This window comes from Sorex araneus, chromosome X, assembly GCF_027595985.1.
Source record: "Sorex araneus isolate mSorAra2 chromosome X, mSorAra2.pri, whole genome shotgun sequence".
Classification (NCBI taxonomy): Eukaryota; Metazoa; Chordata; class Mammalia; order Eulipotyphla; family Soricidae; genus Sorex; species Sorex araneus.
Genome location: NC_073313.1, coordinates 158048316 through 158072675, shown reverse-complemented (window position 1 = coordinate 158072675; position 24360 = coordinate 158048316). Strand labels below are relative to the sequence as shown.

At 60.3% G+C, this 24360-nt stretch overlaps 1 protein-coding gene across 1 annotated transcript in view; it reads right to left on the bottom strand.

Moving 5' to 3' along the window:
- FARP2 (FERM, ARH/RhoGEF and pleckstrin domain protein 2) overlaps positions 1-24360 on the bottom strand; it is a 73863-nt gene that overhangs the window by 35907 nt on the left and 13596 nt on the right. The window contains exons 3-9 of the mRNA XM_055121190.1: positions 13420-13524; positions 12994-13036; positions 11449-11527; positions 8449-8546; positions 7981-8095; positions 4462-4609; positions 2638-2733 (exon numbers count right to left, since the gene is read on the bottom strand). Coding sequence (XP_054977165.1) covers positions 2638-2733; positions 4462-4609; positions 7981-8095; positions 8449-8546; positions 11449-11527; positions 12994-13036; positions 13420-13524 — 684 coding nt within the window. The remainder of the gene's footprint in view (positions 1-2637; positions 2734-4461; positions 4610-7980; positions 8096-8448; positions 8547-11448; positions 11528-12993; positions 13037-13419; positions 13525-24360) is intronic.

Genomic DNA, 24360 nt, shown 5'->3' with positions numbered 1-24360 from the left:
TCCACCTCCAGTGCTCCCGGTTTCCCAAGCCTGCCCCAAGCCTGCCCCCTAGGAAGGCACAGAATAATTTATCTTACATCGCTTGTTAACAAGACGGTAAGTGGAATTACCAAAAAATAATTCAATAAAGGGAAGCTTGTGAAGACTGTGGCACCTCACAAGGGGGCCGTAAAAGCCGCTGTCTGAGGATTTACTGCTCCTTGCTGCTGTTAAACCTTCTGTGTTACTGTTCTTATTCACTGAGTTCAGCTGGATTCGACGCTGCTTCCCGTTAACCTGCTCTCAGCACCGGAATCTGGAGGCCGCCTCTCCCGGAACGCCAGGGTCTGTGGAACTGGACAGTTCTCGGCATGCGGCCCCTGAGTCTTTGGCCTGAAGGCCGGAGAGTCCCATCAGCCTGGGTCCCCTGCCAGGCAGCTGTGAGGCCGGACACTTAAGATGACTATGGCTGCCCTCCCACCCGGGAAGACCCCCAAGTCTTCAGCCTGAAACCCCGTGTGCCCGGAGTCTCACAGCCCTGCCGTCTCTGCGGACACGCGTGTGAGGCTGTGGCTGTGGGGCGTGGGCGTGAGCTTCACTGCTGTGGCATTTCTTCTGTGACCGGTCGTGAAGCTGGGAAGCATGGCCGCTTATAGGGCCACAACTATGGGACGTGGGTCAAGATCTTTTTATTTTTGTTTTGTTTCTGGGCCACACCCAGTGATGCTCAGGGGCCCTTTCTGCCTCTGCTCTCAGGAATCACTCCTGAGTGCTCAGGGGCCAGACGGGATGCCGGGGATTGAAGCTGGTTCGGCCACATGCAAGGCAAATAAATGCCTTACCACTAAGCTATCTCCGGCCCCCAAACCCGTTCTTTTAATTAAAATGTTTTTGGTTTGTGTTTTGGGTCATACCCGGTGATGCTCAGAGCTCACTTTGGCTCTGTGCTCAGGGAACCACGAGGGATGCTGGGGGCTGGACCCAGACTGACAGCGGTACCCTCTGGCTCCTTCATAAACATTTGGAACCACGCGGGATGCTGGGGGCTGGACCCAGACTGACAGTAGTACCCTCTGGCTCCTTCATAAACATTTCAAAACATCATCTAGATGCAGCCCCTCCCTACTCGATCCCCCAGCCCCTCCAGCGCCTGTTTCCCTGGGAGGCCAGTTGCGAGGCTGGACACTGGACGGCTACGGCTGCAGGTCCCGCTCCTGTTCCCGGCTCTCAGGCTGTTTCGTTAGTTATCCCCCCACTGTGTTTCTCTGTACCCGCGTACGAGGTCGCTCTGTGTCACTCTCGCCCTCTGACTCGTGTTACTCTGCAGGACACTCCCCAGGGCCGGGAAGCAGCAGACACCGTGACTGTCCCTTCTCACAGCGAGTAGTATTCCACCATTTCTTTGTCCTGGCCTCTACTCTTGGCCACCTGTTCTCTTTCCAGATTTTGGCTACTGTGGGTCGTGCTGCATGGAGCATCGGGGTGCAAATGTCTCTTCTCTATTTTTAGGGCCTCTAGGGCCTCACTCCACTGTCTTGAGTCTCATCTTCCCACTGTTTCGGGGCTAAGCCTGGCAGTGCTGGGTGGAGTCTGGGCCTGCCACAGGCCACGCGTGCACAGAGCCAGCCGCCAGCCCGGACCGCGACGAACAGACTTGAGGAAGCAGAGGCCGTGCCAGGAGGCCTCGTGGACAGCCACGGTTTCCCCAGGAGCAGAGGCAGGCAGGAGACATGGTGCATCCCTCCACAGAGGACGCCCCGCTTGGCTGAGGTGACACCGAGGCCACACCTGAGTGTGGCTGAGCCTGGGAGGCACCTTCTCGGCCACCTCTGTGGAACCTGCCAGCCGGCACGGCCCAAAGGAAAGAGGTGGCCTCAATTTCCCCACTAGCTGCTGGGAGCACGCCCATTTTTGAGTGGCCTGGCCTATATTTTTGACTTCCGGAGAATTCCTGGGCTCTTTCTGATAAACAGGAAGTTAACAACTGTCCGTCACAAAATTCTCCAGAGCTTACATGAAGAGCTAAGATAACTGAGGCTGAGATAATGGCAATATCTTGGGCAAATGGGAGACAGGTGTCTGTCTGATTCTTGCCCATTCCCACGAAACAAAGAGCCCAATTTTCATCTAAAAGGGCCTCACAAAGAACCCTTATCTTTAACTTCCTGCAATTTCTGTAACACAAAGACCCAGTTTTCCCATCAAAAAAAAACATAAAAGGAGGCACAGGTAACTAGTCAGTCCAGTATTGAGTTTCTCCCCACAGGGCAGTCCTTTTCCTCTTTCACTTCCACTGAACTTTTTCACTTTTCAACTCTGAGTCTGAGCATCTTTATTCTTTTTTTTTTTTTTCCTTTTTGGGTCGCACCTGGGGATGCACAGGGGTTACTCCTGGCTCTCAGGAATTACTCCTGGCGGTGCTCAGGGGACCATATGGGATGCTGGGAATCGAACCCGGGTCGGCTGCATGCAAGGCAAACGCCATACCCGCTGTGCTATCGCTCCAGCCCAGAGCATCTTTATTCTTGAGAATATTAAGAACCTGGAGATGGTGGATGGGCAGAGACCACCCCCCCTCCTGAGTCAACACCCCCGTGCCCCCACCCCGAAGTCCTCCTGCACTTTCCCGAGGCTCCTCGTGCCTGTGGGGCTACGTACGTGGGCCTCCGGGTGGAGTTTGATGAGAAACCGCTTCCTCTTGAAGCTCAGCTTGCGGACCTTGGACCAGTTGAAAGTGTTGATTCTGGTCGTGCTCTGAGAACAGAGGGACAAGCTGAGTGGCACCTGTGGTGCGGAAACACACACGCTGCTCTCGAGGCACAAGCTGGGGGGGAAACTGCTGTCGGGCTCTAGGCCGCCCATGTGAGGGGCCAACGTGTTGACTGGGCCAAGTGTGCGGGCCATTAGAGATCACAAAACAGACCACATTCACAAGCACACACGCACTCTCACACACAGTCCACACACACACACATGCACTCTCTCACACACACACAGTCCACACTCCACACACACGCACTCTCTCACACACAGTCCACACTCCACACACATGCACTCTCTCACACACAGTCCACACGCACACACACACACATACACTCCACACACACACACTCTCACAGTCTACACACACACACACACACACACACACACACACTCACACATTCTGAGACAAAGAAGTGCTCAAAGCCGCGAGGCAGGTCTGGGCTCCGGCGAGAAGCGCCAGCACCCTCACTGAGGTACTTGAATCTCACTCAAAGCGGATCCTGCAGGATTCCCTCTGTTCTCAAAAGCGAAGCAAAACAGAACAAAAACCCCAGAAAACTCCACATGGAGGGACCACGGTCACCAGGCAGAGGCCCGCCAGCCCTCCAACAGTGCTCACCCGAGCCCGGGCATGAGCTGGGCTGCCTGTGGCCGGCCACGGAGTCCCAGGAAGTCCCGTCCTTAGTGTCCCCGGCATCCCAGGGGGTTGTTGCTTCTCTCTCGATCCCTGCGCTCTTAAGGCCACAGATGAGAGCAAGAAATGCAGGGAAGCCAGAGGGCGGACTTCCCTCTACGCCCTGCGCCTGGCTGCTCCCAGCTCAGCCCGGGTCTGCCTCCCCCTGCAGGCCGAGGGCCAGGAAGCAGGCGGGCCACGGCCGTGAGCACCCAGCTGCTCCCCAGACGCAGGCCTGGCCGAGAGGACTTCCTGCTCCTGGGTGGATGCCCTCGCTGGCATGTTGAGCTGTATTCACACTCAGTCGTGGCAACTGGGACCTTTTGCCCCATCCTCACTGTCCGGCCCAGGACTCCGGGGGGGGGAAGGGGGGCTCGGCCGATTCCCTCTGCCCCACCCACACACCTCCTCCCCCTCAGTCACATGTCCCAGAAACACACACACACACACACACACACACACACACACACACGCATGCGCAGTCACATGTCACAGCCCCAGGCTCTCCCACCAGTACCCTGAAGACCCTGAACAGCAGGACAGAGCACGCACACGTGTTGTCGTTCACAGCCTGCGTGTGGACATGGCTGTCCCCTGAGGACAGGCCAGTGTCTGATTGTGGTCACTGCCGAGGCCAGCAGCAAACGCTTCAGGGGACTCTGGCAGCGGGCAGTGTCTGCCCCCTCCCAAGGTGCTGCCCCCCAGGCCGATGGACCCCACCTCCCTGGTTCAGCACCTCCTCGAGGCCCTCTGTTCCCGGTGGCCCTGCCCGGCATCGAGGCTCCCAGTGCCAGGGCCCCCTGTGGCGTGCCCGGGTGCCACGTGCTGGCCGGCCTCGTCTTCCCCGGCTGGGAAACTGGCGGCCACGACACGGAGGGACCTGTGCCAAGACCTGCCCTGGTGACCCGTCCCGTGACCAGCAGGCAGGGGGGGGGGCACGTGCCCCAGAGGAGAGGAGGAGCCCCTCTCCCACCCGGAGGCACAGCCGTGCTGCCAGAGCGGGCGGCCACACCGGGGTGGTCAGCCCTGGGCTCCGCGCCACCCACCTGGAACACCAGGACCCCCATGTGGGACACGGCGAGGCTGATCCTGGCGCCCTCCCGATCGGCGGCAGGGTGTGGCCGCACGCCGTACAGCTCCAGCTTGCGGGCAATCTCCAGCACCTGGAAGTCGGACTCGGCCGGCGTCTGGCCCCTGCAGTGGCGAGAGGACAGCGCGCTCACAGCCCTCCCGCCGTGTGCCCGTCGGCACCCCGACAGCGGCATCTGCAGGGCGGGCGACCGGGACGGAGCCGCCGCTCCCGAGACTTTCCTGAAACGCCAGCCCTCCCCTCACCGGCTGACAGGTGCCACGACCGCAGCAGCGACCCGCCTGGGCGGCCACGGCCCCGGCCCCGGGTGTCTGGCGGAGGCCGGGCACAGTGGGGAGGGCTCGGGCCCCGCACCAGGGGCCTGGCGGCTGCCTCCCGGAACACGGAGTGACAGGGTGGGTGGGGCAGAGGCGGCCGTGGGGCAGGCCCAGCCTCCCGGACGCTCTCGAGGGGGGTGTTCGTAGCCCAGAACTCGGCCCCAGTCTTGGAGCAGAAACGGGGAGGCCGAACCGGCAGCAGCACCGGGGGGCCTGAGGCACCCCAGCCCCGGCTGCTCTCGGGGGCTTCGCCACAGGAGAACCCCGGGCTGGTCTGCAGGAAACCCTCCCAGCGCTCTCACTCCTTCCCGGGACCCTGCCTGGGTCCGGCACACGCCCTTTAGTGCCACCCGGTGGGTGGTTACCCAGGAGGGCAGCAGGGTGCCAGGGTGGGGGCCGGGGGCCTGAGGGCTCCGCCCGGGCCCGGTGCTGAGACAGGAGCTCAGCTCTGCTGGCGGCAGCAGGTCCCAGAAGGAAAACCAAGATAATCGCCCCAACTCAGAAGGGGGTAGGGAGGGTCAGCAGGACAAAGGGCGCAGGCCCCCGGGGCTGCTGGACCCCTTCCTCCTCCTCCTCCTCCCCCCCGCAGGCGGTCAGGGTCGGCTGGACCCGCCACGCCTGAGTCTTGCCCAGAGCTGGTGCGGTGGGGCCTGCAAGACCTTCGGGACGGGAGAGGGGTGAAAACGGGGGCCTGGGCTGGAGACCAGCGCGGGGCTGGGGCAGTGGCCAACACGCGGCTGACCCTGGTTCTAGGCCTGGCTGGGGCCCGGCACCAACAGAAGTGAGCCGGGAGCACTGGGCCAAGAGTCAGCCCTGAGCACCAGCAGTTGTGGTGCAGGGGTGCGAGGAGCGAGTCCCCGGCCCACACGGTGCTGGCCGAGGAAGGCTCACTCCGCGGGGGTGGCTGACTGTGCTCTCCCCTCCCCTCCTCCCTCCCTCTCAGGCTTGGCCGCTGGCCTCTCCTTCGTGCCCTGGCCAGTGCCCCAGGCCTCCTGGCAGCTGGGCATAGCTGGGCTGGCCACTTCACAGGCAGCCCCTTCCTGCGTCCAGCTCTGCTCTGGCACCCAGGGCCCATGGCCTTAGGGACAGGCACGTGACTTGGGCTGGCACTGGGCAGGGCCTCTCCGTGTGGCTGGCCAGTCGTCTGGGGTCATCCTTCCTTCTGACTGGCCAGTACCAAGCAAGGCTTGAAGAGGCCAAGCCAAGGGCTCCAGGAGACAGCAGCGTCCACGGGCCCGGGAGAGAGGCAGTGTCCACGGGCCCCAGGAGACAGCAGCGTCAACAGGCCCCGGAGAGAGGCAGTGTCCACGGGCCCGGGAGAGAGGCAGTGTCCACAGGCCCAGGAGAGAGGCAGTGTCCACGGGCCCAGGAGAGAGGCAGTGTCCATAGGCCCTGGGAGAGAGGCAGTGTCCATGGGCCCAGGAGAGAGGCAGTGTCCACGGGCCCAGGAGAGAGGTAGTGTCCACAGGCCCCGGGAGAGAGGCAGTGTCCACGGGCCCGGGAGAGAGGCAGTGTCCACGGGCCCCAGGAGACAGCAGTGTCCACGGGCCCGGGAGAGAGGCAGTGTCCACGGGCCCCAGAGAGAGGCAGTGTCCACGGGCCCGGGAGAGAGGCAGTGTCCACGGGCCCCAGAGAGAGGCAGTGTCCACGGGCCCAGGAGAGAGGCAGTGTCCACGGGCCCCGGGAGAGAGGCAGTGTCCACAGGCCCAGGAGAGAGGCAGTGTCCACAGGCCCCAGAGAGAGGCAGTGTCCACGGGCCCGGGAGAGAGGCAGTGTCCATGGACCCCGGGAGAGAGGCAGTGTCCATGGACCCAGGAGAGAGGCAGTGTCCACGGGCCCCGGGAGAGAGGCAGTGTCCACAGGCCCCAGAGAGAGGCAGTGTCCATGGGCCTCGGGAGACAGCAGTGTCCACTGTGCTGAGCCCAGCTCTGGACTGGCCCCATGGGCAGCCCCTGAGTGCTGAGCTCTGACCCCAGGGGTGCAGGCTCTAGTGTCCCTGTGGAGGGACGTGGGCCAGAGGCTGCAGGACACTGTGGCCCAGCCCCTAGCTGCAGGAGCACCCGCTGCCCCGTCCACTTGCTGTGTGCTGGGGGAGACGTGCTCAGAGGTGACTCTTGGCCATCGGGGCCACGGTCAGTGCGAGCCTCGCACGGTCCAGTGCAAGGCTCGGGAACATGGAGCCCTGGGGGCTATGACATAGGACACTCCAGGGGGGGTCAGTGCCAGTGGCCATGAGGGGCTGCCAGGACTGAGTCCCTGAACTCTCTTGGCCCCTCTCGGCTCTCGGACCCAGGGCCAGGGCTCATGCTCTCTCGCCCAAGGGCTTGTAAACACCCTCCCAACACTCCGTCCGTTTCTGGAATGTTCCCTGCTGTGAAGCTCATTCCTCAAAGCTCTCCCCTTCTCCTTCTGCAGCCATATGGAGCAGAGCCTGATGCAAGACCCAGCAAGGACCGCCTCTGCACGCGTGTGAACAAGAGCGTGCTGTGTGACTGTGTGTGAGAACAGGTGTGCATGTCTGTGCACGAGTGACTGTGCAAGTGTGTGACTGCATGTGTGTGAACATGCGTGTGTCTGCACACGAGTATGCGACTGTGCATGTGTGTGAACATATGTGCATGTGTGTCTGTGCACGAGTGTGAGACTGCATGAGTGTATGATATGTGTATGTGGCTGCAGGTGTTACTGCATGTGTGTGACTTGCATGAGTGTGTGTAACCATGGGTGTGTGACTATGCATGAGTGTGTGTAACCATGGGTGTGTGCCTATGCATGAGTGTGTAACCATGCATGTGTGACTATGCACGACTGTATGTAATCATATGTGTGGGTGACTATGTATGAATGTGTAACCATGCGTGTGTGTGACTATGCATGAGTAACCATGAGTGTGTAACTATGCATGAGTGTGTAACCATGTATGTGTGTACATGCATAAGCGTGTAACCATGTATGTGTGACTATGCATGAGTGTGTAACCATGCGTGTGACTACTATGCATGAGTGTGTAAGCATGCATGTGTGACTACTATGCATGAGTATGTAACCATGTGTGTGTGTAACTGTGCACGCGTGTGTGTGTTGGTCGCGTTAGTGCAGGAGTCTGTTCACACATGCTGCATTGTCACTGATTTACATCAGGCCTCTGACTAACTCACATGTGCTTCCGATGGAATTCCAGAACCTTCTCCAGGGAGCGTTCCTGGCTGGGCAGGTACCGGTGGCCTTTGAGGTGTTCTCGATCCAGGGTTTCATCATAATCACCAATTTCAGCTGTTTTTAAATAAAGCAACACACATTTGCAGATGTGAAGACACATGTGCACTGAGAGTAGACAAAGCCCTGTCAGGTCCAATGGCACCTCTCCTTGCACCGGGGCTTTGGTTTGATGTTAGGGCCACACCCGGTGCTGTGGGTGTCTCCGGGCATCTGTCTCCTACTGAACAAAAGCCTGTGCGAGTCCTGGGTGGGCAGGGGGATGGCAGCGAGTGAGGACCCCGGAGCGGCCCCTGAAGCCGTCTGCTGCACCAGTGGCCGAGGGGGACGGTCCCTTCCTGGGGCCTCTCTCCCTGCAGGGCACAGGGTCAACGTGGGTGGACACGGATGCCCCCAACCCCAGGACTGACCCTGCAGGAGATGGGCGGTCAGCAGCGCGGCCGTGGTGTCCGCACACGTCAGACGGCCCTCCAGGAGGTCTCGCTTCAGCTGCAAGGCGAACAAGTACCTGCAAGAAGCAGAACACCTTGGACGCCAGCCCAGGCACCCAGGACGCCACTCCCCACAGCAAACGGATAGCGGAGCACAGGAGGCAGGGGGAGCCAGAGAGGGCAGGCGAGGGCAGGCCAGCAGCAGGCTGCCTCGCTGGAGGCCACGGGAGCACTGTGGGACGGGCCCTGCAGATGAGCACCAGCAGACCAATGCTTCCTCAGAGCACCATCTCCCACAGATAGCACAGTCCGCGGCTGGGCCTTCTGGGGAAGGCCCTCCCTCGTGTCGCCCGGACAAACATGCTGACCAGGGCGTGTGGAACAACAGACACTCTCTTTTAGGCTGGAGCTGCTGCCAGGAGATGTTTTTAAATGTTCAACTATTTGGTCTTGGCTAGCCGGCTCCCAGGCACTCCTGAACGTCCCCTGGAGGGCACACCGGGAGGGGACACTCGATGTACCGCTTATCCCGACAGGAATCACTGAGCCCGGACCTGAGAGCTGTTCTGGGGGTGAGGACGATGGCGGTGAGCACGAGTGTGCTCTGCCCGTCAGGACCCATGCCCAGAGTGAGCTGTCAGCACACTCGCATCTCTGAGGCGGAGTGCACAGGGCTGCAGAGCACAGGCAGGCGCTTCTTGGGCTCGATGCCCGGGACCCTGTACGATCCCCCGAGCGCGCCAGGAGTGATCTTGGAGCACAGACCCAGGAGTCAGCCCTGAGCACCCCCAGGTGTGTCCCGAGAACCGGCCGAAAGCCAAACCATCCTGATGGCAGACGAGCTGACAGCCCTGCCGAGCCCCTAGAGCCAGAAACGCGGACACGGTGTGTGCCGGCTGCACGGCCACCAAACACGCCAGGGAGGTGCTGCCCATCGAGGCGCCGAGGAGCGCAGCACGCCGAGCTGCAGGGAGGAGCCCGCGGCACGCTCAGGCACACACGGCAGAAACCCACCATGGCCCCACACGAGGTCCTACTGCCTCGGGACCAACATGCATCTCCCATGGCAAGGGGCGTGCTGGGCGGGTGGCAGGGGGCGTCCGGACGGAAAGTCTCCTTCTCTGATCATGACTGTGCTGGCCGTGAACTTAAGGGCAGCAGCGGGAGTGGACGCAGGAGACCATGGCACACCAGGCCGGGCGCCTTGCCCAGGGTTCACCGTACAGGCTGCCCGTTTCCCGGCGGCTGCGTCCAGACCTGGCTCTGCCTCCCTGCTGGGGGCCCACCCTGGCTCTGTGACTGACGTGAGCTGGCCTCCACAGGCACTGCTTCAGTGTGGGAGCCCAGGGGGCCGCATGACTCATCACCACGGCGTCGCCCATCTGACGGCTCGGGAGCTGACCACTGTACGGGAGACACATGGAGAAGCCTCCAGACGGAGCACGGGCTGGCGAGCATCTGTCCACGGCCCGTCCTGCTCTGTGAGGGCCCCCTCTAAGACACCCTCTCAGTCCTGCTCAGTCCCCCTCTCAGCCCCCGTCAGTTTCCCTCTCAGTCTCTCAGCCTCCCTCAGTCTCCCTCTCAGTCTCTCAGCCTCCTTCAGTCTCTCTCTCAGTCCCCCTCAAACCCCCTCTCAGTCCCCCTCAGTTTCCCTTTCAGCCCCCCTCTCAGTCCCTCTCAGTCCCCCTGTCTTCCTCTCAGCCCCCTTCTCAGTCCCTCTCTCAGTCCCCCTCAGTCTCCCTCTCAGTCTCTCAGCGTCCCTCTCAGCCCCCCTCTCAGTCCCGCTCAGTCCCCCTCTCAGCCCCCGTCAGTCTCCCTCTCAGTCTCTCAGCCTCCCTCTCAGCCCCCCTCAAGCCCCCTCTCAGTCCCCCTCAGTCTCCCTCTCAGCCCCCCTCTCAGCCCCTCTCTCAGTCCCTCTCAGTCCCCCTCAGTCTCCCTCTGTCTCTCAGCCTCCCTCAATCTCCCTCTCAGTCTCTCAGCCTCTCTCTCAGCCCCCCTCTCAGTCTCCCGCTCAGCCTCCCTCAGTCTCCCCTCTCAGTCTCTCAGTCCCCCTCTCAGTCCCCTTCTGTCTCTCAGCCCCCCTCAGTCCCCCTTCCCAGCCCCCATCAGTCTCCCTCTCAGTCTCAGTCTCCCTCTCAGTCTCTCAGCCTCCCTCTCAGTCCCCCTCTGTCTCTCAGCCCCCCTCAGTCCCCCTCCCAGCCCCCATCAGTCTCCCTCTCAGTCTCAGTCTCCCTCTCAGTCTCTCAGCCTCCCTCTCAGTCCCCCTCTGTCTCTCAGCCCCCCTCAGTCCCCCTCCCAGCCCCCATCAGTCTCCCTCTCAGTCTCAGTCTCCCTCTCAGTCTCTCAGCCTCTCTCTCAGTCCCCCTCTGTCTCTCAGTCCCTCTCAGTCCCCCTCTCAGTCCCCCTCTGTCTCTCAGGCCCCCTCAGTCCCCCTCCCAGCCCCCCTCAGTCTCCCTCTCAGTCTCAGTCCCCCTCTCAGTCTCCCTGTCAGTGTCCTGGGAGGCGCATCTGGCTGAGGAGGCAGCAAGCCCGTGGGCTGAGGTGTGTGCAGTCACGCGTGTGGAAGGCCGTTTCCAGGCCGCGAGCGCCAGTCTGTGGAGCTGTGCCGAGCCGGGTTCTCATGGCTGGGGCCCTGTCCGCTGGCTCTGCTGCGCCCGTGGACACCCAGGGGCGCCCCTGCTGCTGGGAGACCTGTGGTGCGGGGCAAAGCTGCACCTCTCCCGAGCCCAGGGTTGGCTCCTGGGGCCCCTGAGGGTGCTGGGGGCAGGGCCCAGCCCAGCAGCCCTCGCCCTAGGCACCCTCCGCGGCACGCAGGGGCACCAGTGCTGAGGGCTGAGCCGCCCCGTGCACGCCAGGCTCCAGTCCTCTCCCCTCGGCCCCAGCACTTCCCATTCTTTCCATCTTTGTTTCTGTCTGGAGGGTCACACAGGGGCGCTCAGGGGCTGCTCCTGGCAGTGCCGGGTTCAAAGCCGCCCTTACCGGGTGTACTCCTCCTGCAGCTGGCCCGGGTCGGGCGGGAAGAACTTCACCGCCAGGTGGAGCACCGTGTTCCTGGGCCCTGGGAGAGGGAACCGGCAAAGTTCAAGAACACAGTCTCACCAAACTTCCACATGCTACAGCGCCGTCACCAAACCCCAGCTCGCGAAAGGCCGTCGGAGGAAACCTTTTTAATAAGACATAGTAAAGGATATCCTGTGCCTGAGTCTTAAGCAGGTTTCACATATGAAACATGCTAAACTAGTTGGGCACAGTTAGGAAACAGACGAAAGCAGCCGGCTGGCAAGAGCACAGAGGCGGGAGCTCCTTGACGTGGCAGCCTTGAGTTTGATCCCCGGCACCTGACAGGGGCCCTGAGCACTGCCAGGAGTGAATCCTGAGCACGGCTGGGTGTGGCCCCCAAAATAAACGACAAGAAAAAAACACACAAAACTGCACACTGAAACTTTTCAATATATTACTGTTGATGTTTCAGAATCACACATTGATGAAGAGGTTAAGGCATTTACACGCCTGGCAACGTTAATAGTAAACACGATTTTTTTTTTCTTTTTGGGTCACACCCGGTGATGCACAGGGGTTACTCTCCTGGCTCTGCACTCAGGAATTACTCCTGGCAGTGCTCAGGGGACCATATGGGGTGCTGGGACTCGAACTCGGGTCAGTCACTTGCAAGGCAAATGCCCTACCCTCTGTGCTATTGCTCCAGCCCCAACACGATTATTTTTGAAACCATGATATACTGCGGTTGGGAGCACACATCACTCGTTATTCTGAGCTAGGAAACCAGCTGGCGTAAAGAACAAGCACCTCCGCTTACCCTAGGACCCCCATCTCACCGGGACCTGGGGAGACAGTGTGCACGGCTGACTCACCACAGGAAAGGGGAAGAGCCTGGCTGAAGGCCCCTGAGCCGAGGGGGCCGTGGCTCTGCCCCAGTGTCCTGCCAGGTGCGGCCACAGGCAAACCCAGACGAGGGTCCCGGCCGGTCACAGGGCAGCACCGGGTGGGCCCTCTCTGGACGGGGACGCTGGTCGGTTGATGGCCCCACTGTTCCCAGGCCCCCAGATCGTTTGCCAGATCCCAGCAAGCAGGAAGTTCACTTTCAGAGAGCGAGGGGGGCTTCCCACAGGCCCTCCTCGCCCTGAAGATGAGCCGAGGCCGCCCTCGGGGCCCCAGGCGGCCAGAAGGTGACACGGGACAGGGGAGGGAGACACCGGTGACCACACACTTGAGGACACAGAAGCGGCTCACAGCTGTGTGTCACACAGAGCCCCAGGGCCTTCGGGAGCTCGAGCTGGTCTCTGCCCCTGCTGTGTGCAGTGACCGCCCCCTCCAGGCCCAGGGCAGGTGACAGGGAGCAGAGGCACGAGAGCCTCCCCCTCTGGCTGTGAGTCTGCAGCAGAGACGCCACCACCCTGCCGCGGCCGCGTAGGGCCCCCTCCCGCGCCTGGGTCGGAAACTCCCGGCAGGGCAAACCCCTGGCCTGGCGCAGGCCCGAGGTGAAGGCTTTCGGAAGGGACTTACTTCGGATCTGTCTCGCGATGGGCTTCATGGGCTCGAGCCAAATCTAAGGAAAACGGAGGGAAGAACGCCGACTCCGTTAGCCACGTCCGTCCTTCCTCAGGCCGGGGGGCACCGGAGGGGACACGCTGCCCAGGGCCCGAGGGTGGCGCCTGGCAGCCACGTCGTCACCACGAGGCATCGGTTTCCGCACAGCTCTGCACAGACGCCAACGCGCCACACCGGAGGGTGGCGCCTCCTTATGGGTCAGGACGGGCGGTGGGCTGCACCCTCGGGCCTCCCCCTCCCCGAGGGGCAGGGCAGGACAGAGGGCCAGGCCGGGGCTGGGCTGGGGCGGGGGCCTCCGGCAGCCGCTCAGGCTTGAGCTCGCCGCCCGCCCGCCCCAGGCCTCCCTGCTCCCTGCGCCCGCGCCTCGCACCCAGGCCATACCCAGTGCGGCGGGGCGTTCTGGAACTCCAGGCCGAAGTAGTCGCTTTCCACCAGGTTCAGACGCATCCACACGGCGGTCAGCAGTGCCTGGCCGTGGCTCTTGGGCTGTGAGGACAGGGAGGGAGGCAGGAGGCTCTCAGGCCCCAGGCGGGAGGGGGCAGCCTCCCTGGGGCGAGGACAGCTGGGGAGGGGGTGGGCAGGGCACCGAGCAGAGGAGGCGGCACGTCCGCGGGCACCGCCGTCCTCGAGCCTGAGTGGGAGCAGGACAGGCGACCGGCCTCCCATGGAGCCACCGGCCCGGGCGCGGGCAAAGGTCCCCAGGGCCTGGACGTTCTGGGCCCGGGGGCCGGCAGTGGCCTGCGGCAGGTGGCTGCAGATGCGGAAGCACCTGTGGAGGCCGCTTCACCGGCATCCACGCGCAGGGCCCTCCCTGCAGCCAACCGTGGGCAGCGCGGAGCCAGCAAGCACTGTGCAGAGGGGAGCAGGGGCCGGGGCGCTGGACGGCTGAGCCGTGTGCAGGGGCCCGGGCCCACCCCACCCACACGCTCTCCTGGGCTCTCAGCCAGCCATGTCCTCAAGCACGGAGCCAGGAGCAGCCCCTGAGCACTGGGCCAAGAGCAGTTGGCCCTAATTTTTAATCATCTGCTGTCTCTTCACTTTTGGGCTTCACTTCTTGTCCGTCTCTAGTTCGCCGAGATCTGAGGCGAGGTTCTCTCCTGAGCTTTCCCTCCGTTCATATTTGTAAGTCCGCGCGGCCAGTCCGCACCAGGCCCCAGTATCTCATCTTACGGCAAGATGGGCCGGATTTCTTTATAGGGGAAATCCATGGCCACTCCTGACACAATCTTGTGTGTGTTCTGTGTGGGGTGGTGCCAGGGACCGAGCCCCAGGCCTCACACATGCACTGCAGGGGCTGTGCTGAGGAGCCACGGTACTGGGCCTGTGGACAGAGGCTGACGTGCTGGCCTCAGGGGCAGGAGTGCCTGGCAGCAAATACTCATGCACAGCACGAAGATCAACACAGAGAGAGAATCCCAGAGGTTCCGAGAAATAAATGCCTCTGAGGGGACGGGTCATCACTGCGGGTCACCAGCAGCTGCCCACATGCAGACACCTCTCACTGGATGGACCAAGGAAACCCCAGGCAGATTTACGGCTGACAGCCGCGAGGCAGAGAGACAGACAGACCCTGACAGGCATGAGGCAGAGACAGACAGAACCTGATAGCCGTGAGTCAGAGAGACAGACCCTGACAGGCATGAGGCAGAGACAGACAGACCCTGACAGGCATGAGGCAGAGACAGACAGACCCTGATAGGTGTGAGGCAGAGTCAGACAGAACCTGATAGCCGTGAGTCAGAGAGACAGACCCTGACAGGCATGAGGCAGAGACAGACAGACCCTGATAGGTGTGAGGCAGTCAGAGAGAACCTGATAGCCTTGAGTCAGAGAGACAGACCCTGACAGGCATGAGGCAGAGACAGACAGACCCTAATAGGCGTAAGGCAGAGAGACAGACCCTGACAGGCATGAGGCAGAGACAGACAGACCCTGATAGGTGTGAGGCAGTCAGACAGAACCTGATAGCCGTGAGTCAGAGAGACAGACCCTGACAGGGGTGAGGCAGAGAGACAAACAGACCCTGACAGGGGCGAGGCAGAGAGACCTTGGCAGCTGCGAGGCAGAGGAACACACAGACCCAGATAGCTACGAGGCAGAGACAGACAGACCCCGACAGGCACAAGGCAGAGAGACAGACAGACCCTGACAGGCGCAAGGCAGAGAGACAGACAGACCCTGACAGGCACGAGGTGAAGACAGACAGACCCTGACAGGCATGAGGTGGAGACAGACAGATCCTTACAGGCGCGAGGCACAAGCGAAGCCTCACACACAGTGGCAGCCCAGCCATCACAACAGACTTTTCTAGTCAGTCTCAAGCAAGGAAAGAAAAACACAGACAAAGTACTGACTGACGAGAACTTCCAAGGACAGGTGGTCTCCCCAGCAAGACAGTCAGAGTAGAGAGATGAAGGCACACATCAGCTGAGGGTGTGTTTGGAATCGAGTCCAGCCCTGCAAGGAGGCTGAAAGGAAGCAGCACAACCAACTCCATGTAGATACACAACCTAAAATCCCTTCATATCAATAATTTTTGTAACTTTTTTTTTTTGCTTTTTGGGTCACACCTGGCGATGCACAGGGGTTACTCCTGGCTCTGCACTCAGGAATTACTCCTGGTAGTGCTCAGGGGACCATATGGGATGCTGGGAATCGAACCTGGGTCGGCTACGTGCAAGGCAAACGCCCTACCCGCTGTGCTATCACTCCAGCCCCAATTTTGGTAAATATTAATGCACTAATTCCTCGATAAAACAACACACAGTTGCAGGAGAGATCAGTAAACAAAATCTAACCTTGCGTTGCTTCCAGGAAACAGACCTAAACTTTCACAATAAACATGGGCTCAGAGCAAATGAAAGACAATCATACAGGCTAATGACAGGCAGAAAATAACAGGGACTGAAGATAGCGATGCAGAATCTTCTGCCCACGCACCAGGCTGTCTTCACTGGGGCCTCCCCTGTAGTGGGGCTGGTTGAGTTTCCCCTTTCCCGCCCCAAATAGAGCCCCAGCAACCGAAAACCTCTGGAACCCAGCCACAGCCATGCTCAAGGCCACTCTCCACATGTTCTGACGAGCCTCACACATGAAGGAACCAGCAGAAGAACCCAGGTGTACGGGACCCGGAGCTGGGATCTTCAAGCCTGCTCAGATCAGGACTGGGCCTCCTCCACCCAGATCCCCCATTTTTCAGTAGCTTGGCAGCCACACCCACAAACTCCCGCCCGCCCCCCCAACCATGTAATCGCATCAACAGCCAAGATCCAGAGACTATAAAGCAAAGTTCCCGGAAGAGAGTGATGCAGTATTTCCTGGAGCGTGCAGCTGCAAATGCGGCCACGCGACCTCATACTTTAGCCCACTGATGTACCTAAAGCAGCACACATGTGTTTGGTTTTAACATACTTGCTTGTATTCTCTTATATGCGGGATTAAAGCACCCTAGAATGAAATCAACAACCTTTACACGCTTCCCTCTTATTGACTGGGAAGATGCTCGCTGGTTGGGTGGGTGTCTGAATATTATCTGTAATGAACTGTGAACTGCTTTATAAAAATAAAATGTATAAAAATCGCAACAAAAAAAAAGAAAAGAAACAGGGACAGCCACGCTTGCTTCAAACCAAAAGAGCACTCAAACTAAAGAAGACAAAGAAGACAAGGAAGGTGGGGAAGAACATTCCATACTGGCACCAAATGAAGGCGCAGCAGAGTTCAAAGAGCAAAGCCAAGAGGGCAGAAAACTCACGGGTGGGAGACAGCGGTCAGAACTTCAACAGACTCATCTCCATCCAATACACTTCTACTCACTCTTGTCACTGGGCAGATCAATCAGGCAAAGCATCAGTAAAGAAGTGCCCAAAATGAGAAGCTTGAAGAACTGGGTCCAATAGACACATTCAGGACCCTCCACCCCCCAAAGCCTGAACATACATTCTACACACACACACACACACACACGGGACATTCTCCCAGATACATTACATGCTGGGACACAACTCAAACCTCCACAAAAATAGCAACGATACCAGTAATCTTCTCAGACCACAAAGCAAAAACAAATTAGAAATAAACCATAAAAAGAAAGTGGCAAAAACACTACCTACCTGGTAACTAAAAGACAAACTGCGAAACAACAACTGCATCAAAGAGGAAACCAAAGAAAAATCAAGATTCCTCAAAACAAATGGAAATGAGGACAGCAATGACCAGAATCTCTGGGACACAGTCAACATAAGAGGAAAAGTATGGCCATTCAAGCACACACCAGAACGCAAGAAAGGGCTCGAATCAGCAAGCTAGCCTGTCAGAGAACTAGAAACAGAACAACAAGTGAATCCCAGAGCAATTAGAAGGCAGGAGATAATAAAAATCAGAGCAGAAGCCAACGATATAGACAACAGGACACAACACAGAAGGTCACGAGATCCAGAGTCGAGTCTTTGACAGAGTAAGCCTTGCCTAGACTAACCAATTTTAGGCCACCAGGCTCAAAACCAAAAGAAATAGAAAAATTCTTAAAATCGTTCTTGGTTCAGCCCCAGACCGAATCAAGAGGAAACAAAAACCCCGAAAAGACTAAGCTCAAGCAGACAAACTGAAACACAAATTAAAAATCTCCCCACAAACAAAAGCCCGGGTCCACACGGACTCACTAGCTGAGTTCCTTCACAGGAGAACTGGTGTCTGTGCATTCCTGCCCCATCGAGGGGCAGGCACCCGGCCTGCAGCTTCTCCGACACCAGTATCACACTGACACCCGGAGGGACAGAGGCACTACCCAAAGAGAAAATCATAAACCAATATTCTGGATGAACATAGATGCAAAGATCCTCAGCCAAATACCAGCGAACTGAACCCAGCAATTCACCCAGGATCACATGGGATTCATCCCAGGCAGGCAAGGTTCAATATATGCATATCAATTAATGTAATGCAGCATATCAACAAAAAGAAAGATAAAAAGCATACGGTCACATCGGTTGATACAGAGAAGGCGTTTGCCAAGATCCAACATCCATTCATGACTTTAAAAAAACCACACGCATGGCTGGTCCTCCAATCTGAATGTGTTCAGTTGTGTAAAATGGCATATGAAGTATTCTGGCCCGTCTTGATGTTTGCCAAATAAATGCCCCTTTAAGTATTAAAAAACGTAAGCCAAGCTTTTAAACAATTTGCTACCTGTGCAACTGTATTCATTCACCAAAACCATAAGCACTAACACTATTGTAAACATGTGATCCAAAGTATAAAAATTCAGGATGCGTTTGGGGGCCGAGTTTGCCTTGCTGCAGCTGGCCCAGGTTTGATCCCGGCATCCCATGCTGTCCCCGCCAGGAGTAATTCCTGAATGCAGGAGTAACCCCTGAGCATCCCCGGTGTGGCCCCAAAACCAAGACAAACAAAGCCGGGAAACAAACAAAAACGCTGAGAAACTGCTAAGGAGTGAGGGCTCGGGAACCCTCACAGAAGGTCTGGACGGAGCGTCCGTGCTGGGCTGACCACTGACAGCTCTGCAGACTGCAGCGCCTAAGGACACTCCTACAAAGGAATTCACCAACTCTGCCGGTCCGAGCCAGGGCCAGCGGGGCGACTGACTGGAGGAGGCCCGAACAGGGCCCGGGGGGTGACGTCAGAGAGCGAGAGCCCAGGGGTATGAGGTCAGAGAGGGCGGGCCCTGGGCTGTGGGGTCAGAGGGCAGGGCGGGCCCTGGGGTGTGACGTCAGAAGGGGCAGGCCCTGGGGAGTGACGTCAGAGAGAAGGCACTGGGGTGTGACGCCAGAGAGGGCGGGCCCTGGGGTGTGACGCCAGAGAGGGTGGGCCCTGGGGAGTGACGTCAGAGAGAAGGCCCTGGGGTGTGACGTCGGAGAGGGCAGGCCCTGGGCTGTGGGGTCAGAGGGCGGGCCCTGGGGTGTGACGTCAGAAGGGCGGGCCCTGGGGAGTGATGTCAGAGAGGGCGGGCCCTGGGGTGTGACGTCAGAAGGGGCGGGCCCTGGGGAGTGCTGTCAGAGAGGGCGGGCCCTGGTTGTGATGTCAGAAGGGGCGGGCCCTGGGAGTGACGTCAGAGGGGCGGGCCCTGGGGAGTGACGTCAGAGAAGTGGCTGGTTGCTGGGCTCTGCACCAGGCAGTGAGTAGCCCTCATTGCACACAGGAGCGAGGGCTGCCAAGGGGGTGGGGGGCAGTGGGTGGACACAGAGAGCCCGGGCCCTGGACCACGTCCTCCGCAGCACAAGGCAAGCGCGTCTCCAGGTGTCCTCGGAGGTCCTCCAGGGCCACTCCTGGAGCTGCGGGCCCACTGTCCCGAGGGCTGGTCCCGGCCACGCCAGCCCCGGCCTCGGGCGGTGCCCTCCGTGGAGACGCGGTTTCCCCAGGGGAAAGCCTGGCAGCAGGGCTGCAGCACGGCCCCCAGGGACAAGAAACAGCCCCCTCGCTCAGCGCGGGCACCAGCACACTGTCCAGGCACACCCAGGGCTCCTGTCTGGGGGTCACAGAGAGCTGCTGCACTGTCCCACACTGGGGGCAGGTCCCCAGAGAGCAGGACTTCTCTGCCACCTGCAGCTCCCTGGGGCCGGCCGGGGGACAGTGTCCACTAGCTCCCGGCTCCCCCGCCGGCCCCGCTGGCTGAGTGCCCCGTGCTGCTGTGCTCCGAGCAGGCCAGAGGCCCCCGGCTGGGCTACAGTCCCCCCGGCACCTGAAAGGTCAGCTCTGTCTCTGTCCCCACACATTGCCGAGCTACTGGGACAGTTTGGGGTGGGGTGGCCGCTCTGCCCTCCAGGCCTGGACCCACCTGCCGTACTCGCTGTGAGGGGGTGCTGTGGGCAGTGAAGGGGGCTCCTCCTAGGGCCCCACTGTGGAGATTCCTGTGCAGTGTTCAGGGCTGACTCCTGGCTCTGTGCTCAGGGATGCGTCCTGGCCCCTTGGAGGACCCTTGGGGTGCAGGGATTGAACCTGGGTTGGCTGCATGCAGGCCGATGCCCTCCCCACTGTACTACTGCTCTGGCCCCATTCACTTAAAAAAAGAAACCTAAAATTCTCAAAGAGGGCCGAGTTCAGTGTCCCCATGGGCGAAAGACGGAGGGGAATCAGCTGCAGAGTGGAGAGAGGGATGCAGCGTAACAAGGACAGGGTCTGAGCTCCGGGAGGGGCGGGACGCGCAAAAGGTGGGCAGGAGGGTGTCCGCTGGGCGCCGTCCATGGAACTGCCAGAGAACACGGGGCCACTGCAGCGTGGCCAGGCTCACAAGGCAGGGCACAAAGGCCAGCAGGAACGTCGCGGCCGGAGCAGGAGTACAGTGTGCAGGCGAAAATACAGAGCGAGAGCACAGTGTACAGGGGAGAATGCACAATGAGAGCACAGCGTACAGGGGGGAATGCAGAGCGAGAGCCCAGCATACAGGGGGGAATGCAGAGCGAGAGCCCAGCGTACAGGGGGGAATGCAGAGTGAGAGCACAGCGTACAGGGGGGGAATGTGGAGCGAGAGCACAGCGTACAGGGGGGAATGCAGAGGGAGAGTCCAGCATACAGCAGGGAATGCAGAGGGAGAGCCCAGCGTACAGGGGGGAATGTGGAGCGGGAGTACAGCATGCAGGGGAGAATGCACAATGAGAGCACAGCGTACAGAGGGGAATGCAGAGCGAGAGCCCAGCGTACATGGGGGAACGCGGATCGAGAGCCCAGCGTACAGGGGGGAATGCAGAGCAAGAGCACAGTGTACAGGTGAGAATGCAGAGTTTAGTACACGCGGCCAACGTTCCCCCAGCACTGCAGAGCACAGAGCAGGAGCAAGGCCCCAGCTCTGCTGGGCGTGGCCCTAAACGAGAACACTAGGAAAGGAAAGAAACAAAGGGGGGCGAGGCTGAGCATGAGGCCTGGGCAGGGGCAGCTGCACTGGTGAGGATGGTGGGCGGGGGGCGGGGGGTTATCCGCTCCAGGGGCTCCTGCAACAAACCAGAACTGGGAGGAGGGTGTGGGACCCCATGCAGGAGGTGATGTGGGACCCTGCAGAGGTGATGTGGGACCCCACGCAGGAGGTGATATGGGACCCCGCAGAGGTGATGTGGGACCCCACGCAGGAGGTGATGTGGGACCCTGCAGAGGTGATGTGGGACCCCACGCAGGAGGTGATGTGGGACCCCGCAGAGGTGATGTGGGACCCCACGCAGGAGGTGATGTGGGACCCTGCAGAGGTGATGTGGGACCCCACGCAGGAGGTGACATGGGACCCCGCAGAGGTGCGCCTGCTCCTGTGTTCTGGGGGCAGCCATTGGGACAAGCCCCCAGAGGCCCAGCACCCTCGAGGGCCGAGTCCAGGGTTATGCTCCGTGGGACCCTGCGGTGAAGATGTCTCTTCCCCACAACACACACAGGGGAAGGCTGGGCTCTCTCCCTGCCCCGCCCGTGCCTCAGGCAGCATTCTGAGGGCGTGTGCCAGCACGTGTGGGCTGTGGACTCATGCATGTGTGTGCTGTTGGGCACCCATGCATATGTGTGTGCACATGGGTACACGTATGTGGATGTGCACATTGTGCATATTTATGTGTGCACATGTGTGTGGATCATGTGCCTGTGCATGTACACACAAATGTGGCATGCATTTGTGCTTGAATGTAATGTCTCCATGTGCCCAAACATGTGTGCATGTATGCTGGTGCGTTCATCTGTGTGCATCTATGTATTTATGCCAGTTTGCACATATATGTGTGCATGAGCATGTCTCTGCATGCACGTGCTGTCTGCACACATGTACGCACAGACACACGTGTGGACACGTCTGTGTTCACATGTGAGTGTGCACACGTGTGGGGTGTGTTTCAGGGTGGGTGCAGAAGTTCTGGCCACACCAAAACCATAGCAGTGAGTAGAAACGAAGCCACCCACGGCTGTCTCCGGCCCCCCTGCTCCTGGGCACAGGGACAGTCTCGGGGCTGGGGCCAGACCCCTACAGACGCGGCCACCCTCTCTTCCTCCTTCGAGCAGACCAAAACAAGTTCCAAGGCGGCGGATTTGCCATATTTAGGATGTTGTGTGGGAGCAATGACAAACATCTGGCACGATCCTCAGGAATCCTGACTATTTCTCCTGGCCCGCATCAACCGCAGGCTCCCAGGAGCAGGGGCCGAGTCTCCTGGCTCAGCCCTCACAGATCCAGGGCTGAAGCTTCTGGAATTCTTTAAGAAAAGAGAAGTCGGGGCCGGGGCTCCAGGAGAGTGGGGAGGGCATTTGCCTCACATGCAGCCGGCCCGGGTCCCATCCCCGGCACCCCCAAGGGCCCCCCGAGCCCTGCCAGGAGCAAACCCTGACCATGCTCGGAAGCACCAAGGCCCCACCCAGCTGGGGAAGCTACACCCGGGAAGTCGGGAAGTTGGGAAGTCGGGAAGTTGGGAAGTCGGGAAGTCGGGCCGACTCAACCAGCCGCCCTGTGGGAGGCAGGCGTGCGACCCGGGAGGGCAGGGGTTCTGCACCACGCTGGCATCTGGAACCAGCTGGGGAGAGGCATTCCCAAGCACGGCTGGGGGCTCCCTGCAGAGACAGACCCACAGCCCCCCGAACCACGGGGAGCGACCTCCAGCATGAGCTGGCGCAGGGGGGAGGGAAGAGAAGGAGGCAGGGTGGGGAGGAGGGAGGAAGGGAGCAGTGGGGAGGGAGGGCAGGAGGAAGGAGCGAGGGAAGCACGCAGAACCCTGTCAGACGCACGGCAGAGTGCCACAGCGCTGTGCTCTCACCCACACAGCGTGTCACGGGCTGACACGCTCTGCATGCCAGAGGCCTGGCTGGATCCCCGGCTCCACACGGCCCCCGGAGCACAGCTGGATGTGGCCCCCAAAGCCAAAACCAAGCCAGTAAACCAATCAGGGGAAGAAAGCGTATAACTAGCCCACCGGACTCCTGGTGTTGTTCTGCTTGGGCCACCCTGGTGGGTGCTGGGGATCAAACCCGGGCACCGTGGCCCTGGCCCCATGGGGCTAACTCCCTGAAGGAGACGCCGCCGAAACCCTGCCTTGGCAGCCGCCCCGCACCTCCGGGCGGCCTCTGCGACAGGCACAGCCCCCTGCCCCGCACCCCACGCCAGCGCCAGCAGAAAGGGGAGTCTGAAGACCCGAAGCCAAGGACTGCGGGGACAGCGGCGTCCAGGGGCAGGAAGGCCGCCGGCGTCCAGGCTGCCGGGGCACTTGGCGCCAGAGCAGGCCGCCCCCAGCACGGGGCCCCGATCGCCGGAAAGTCTCCGGGGGCCCTCGGACGCCTGTGCTGATCGGGCGGGCAGCACCCACAGGGCTGAAGCCAGTGCGTGTCCAGTGTGTCGGCACAGTGGGCAGGACCGAGCCAGCTCTGCGGGACAGAGCCCTGGCCCCTCCAGAGAGGGGGAACAACCCCTCTGCCCGCCCAGCCCTCCCCTCGAGGCCCAGCTGCCTCCAGATGTGCAGCACAGCAGGAAGCATGTGGCAACGCTGGCGACGGGCACTCTGAGCTGGGCAGAGACGCTCTTTCTGGTCCTGATGTGCTGGGGGGCACACGGGGAGAGCGCAGCAACGACACAGGCTCTTCCTCCAGATCCTGCGGGCGCTTGGTGAAGGCCATGAGCAGGGTCGGAGGGAAGACGCTTGAGACGGAGATGCTTTCCCTCCCCGGTGCCAGGAAGTGCGGCAAGTCCCGTCGGCAAGGCCGGGGGGGGGGGGGGGTGTTCCCTGCTGAGCTCCAGAGGCCCCGCTAAGGAGGAAGTGAGGGCACGGGACAGGAAGGCCTAGTGAGAAGGGCAGTGCCCTCAGACACAAGGCAGCAGCTCTTTCCCGTGCTCCCGCAGGGCTGACAGGCCCACCAGTGCCGGTGAGTGTCCGGGCAGTGCCGGGGCCTCGTTCAGACAGGGCTCAGCTCCCTCCACTGGCACTACCCTGCACCTCCATGTGTGCGGGACCATCCTCATCCTGCCGCAGCCTCTCTCCTCCGTGCTCTCTGGCACTCGGGCCTCACCTCTCTGTGGAGAATCGTCCCTTCTGACAGAAACCCCAACCACAAATAAATTCACCGTGGAAGTTCAAGGTGACTCGTGTCTTTACTGCTCTGATATTAAGAGCAAGATAAGCTATAGAAGATTTTTTTTTTCTTTTTGGGTCACACCTGGCGATGATCAGGTGTTACTCCTGGCTTTGCACTCAGGAATTACCCCTGGTGGTGCTTGGGGGACCCTATGGGATGCTGGGAATCGAACCCAGGTCAGCCGTGTGCAAGGCAAATGCCTACCTGCTGTGCTATCGCTCCAGCCCCTATTGAAGATGTTTTAGGATGTATTTGTCACTGAAGAGGAAAATGACTTATTTA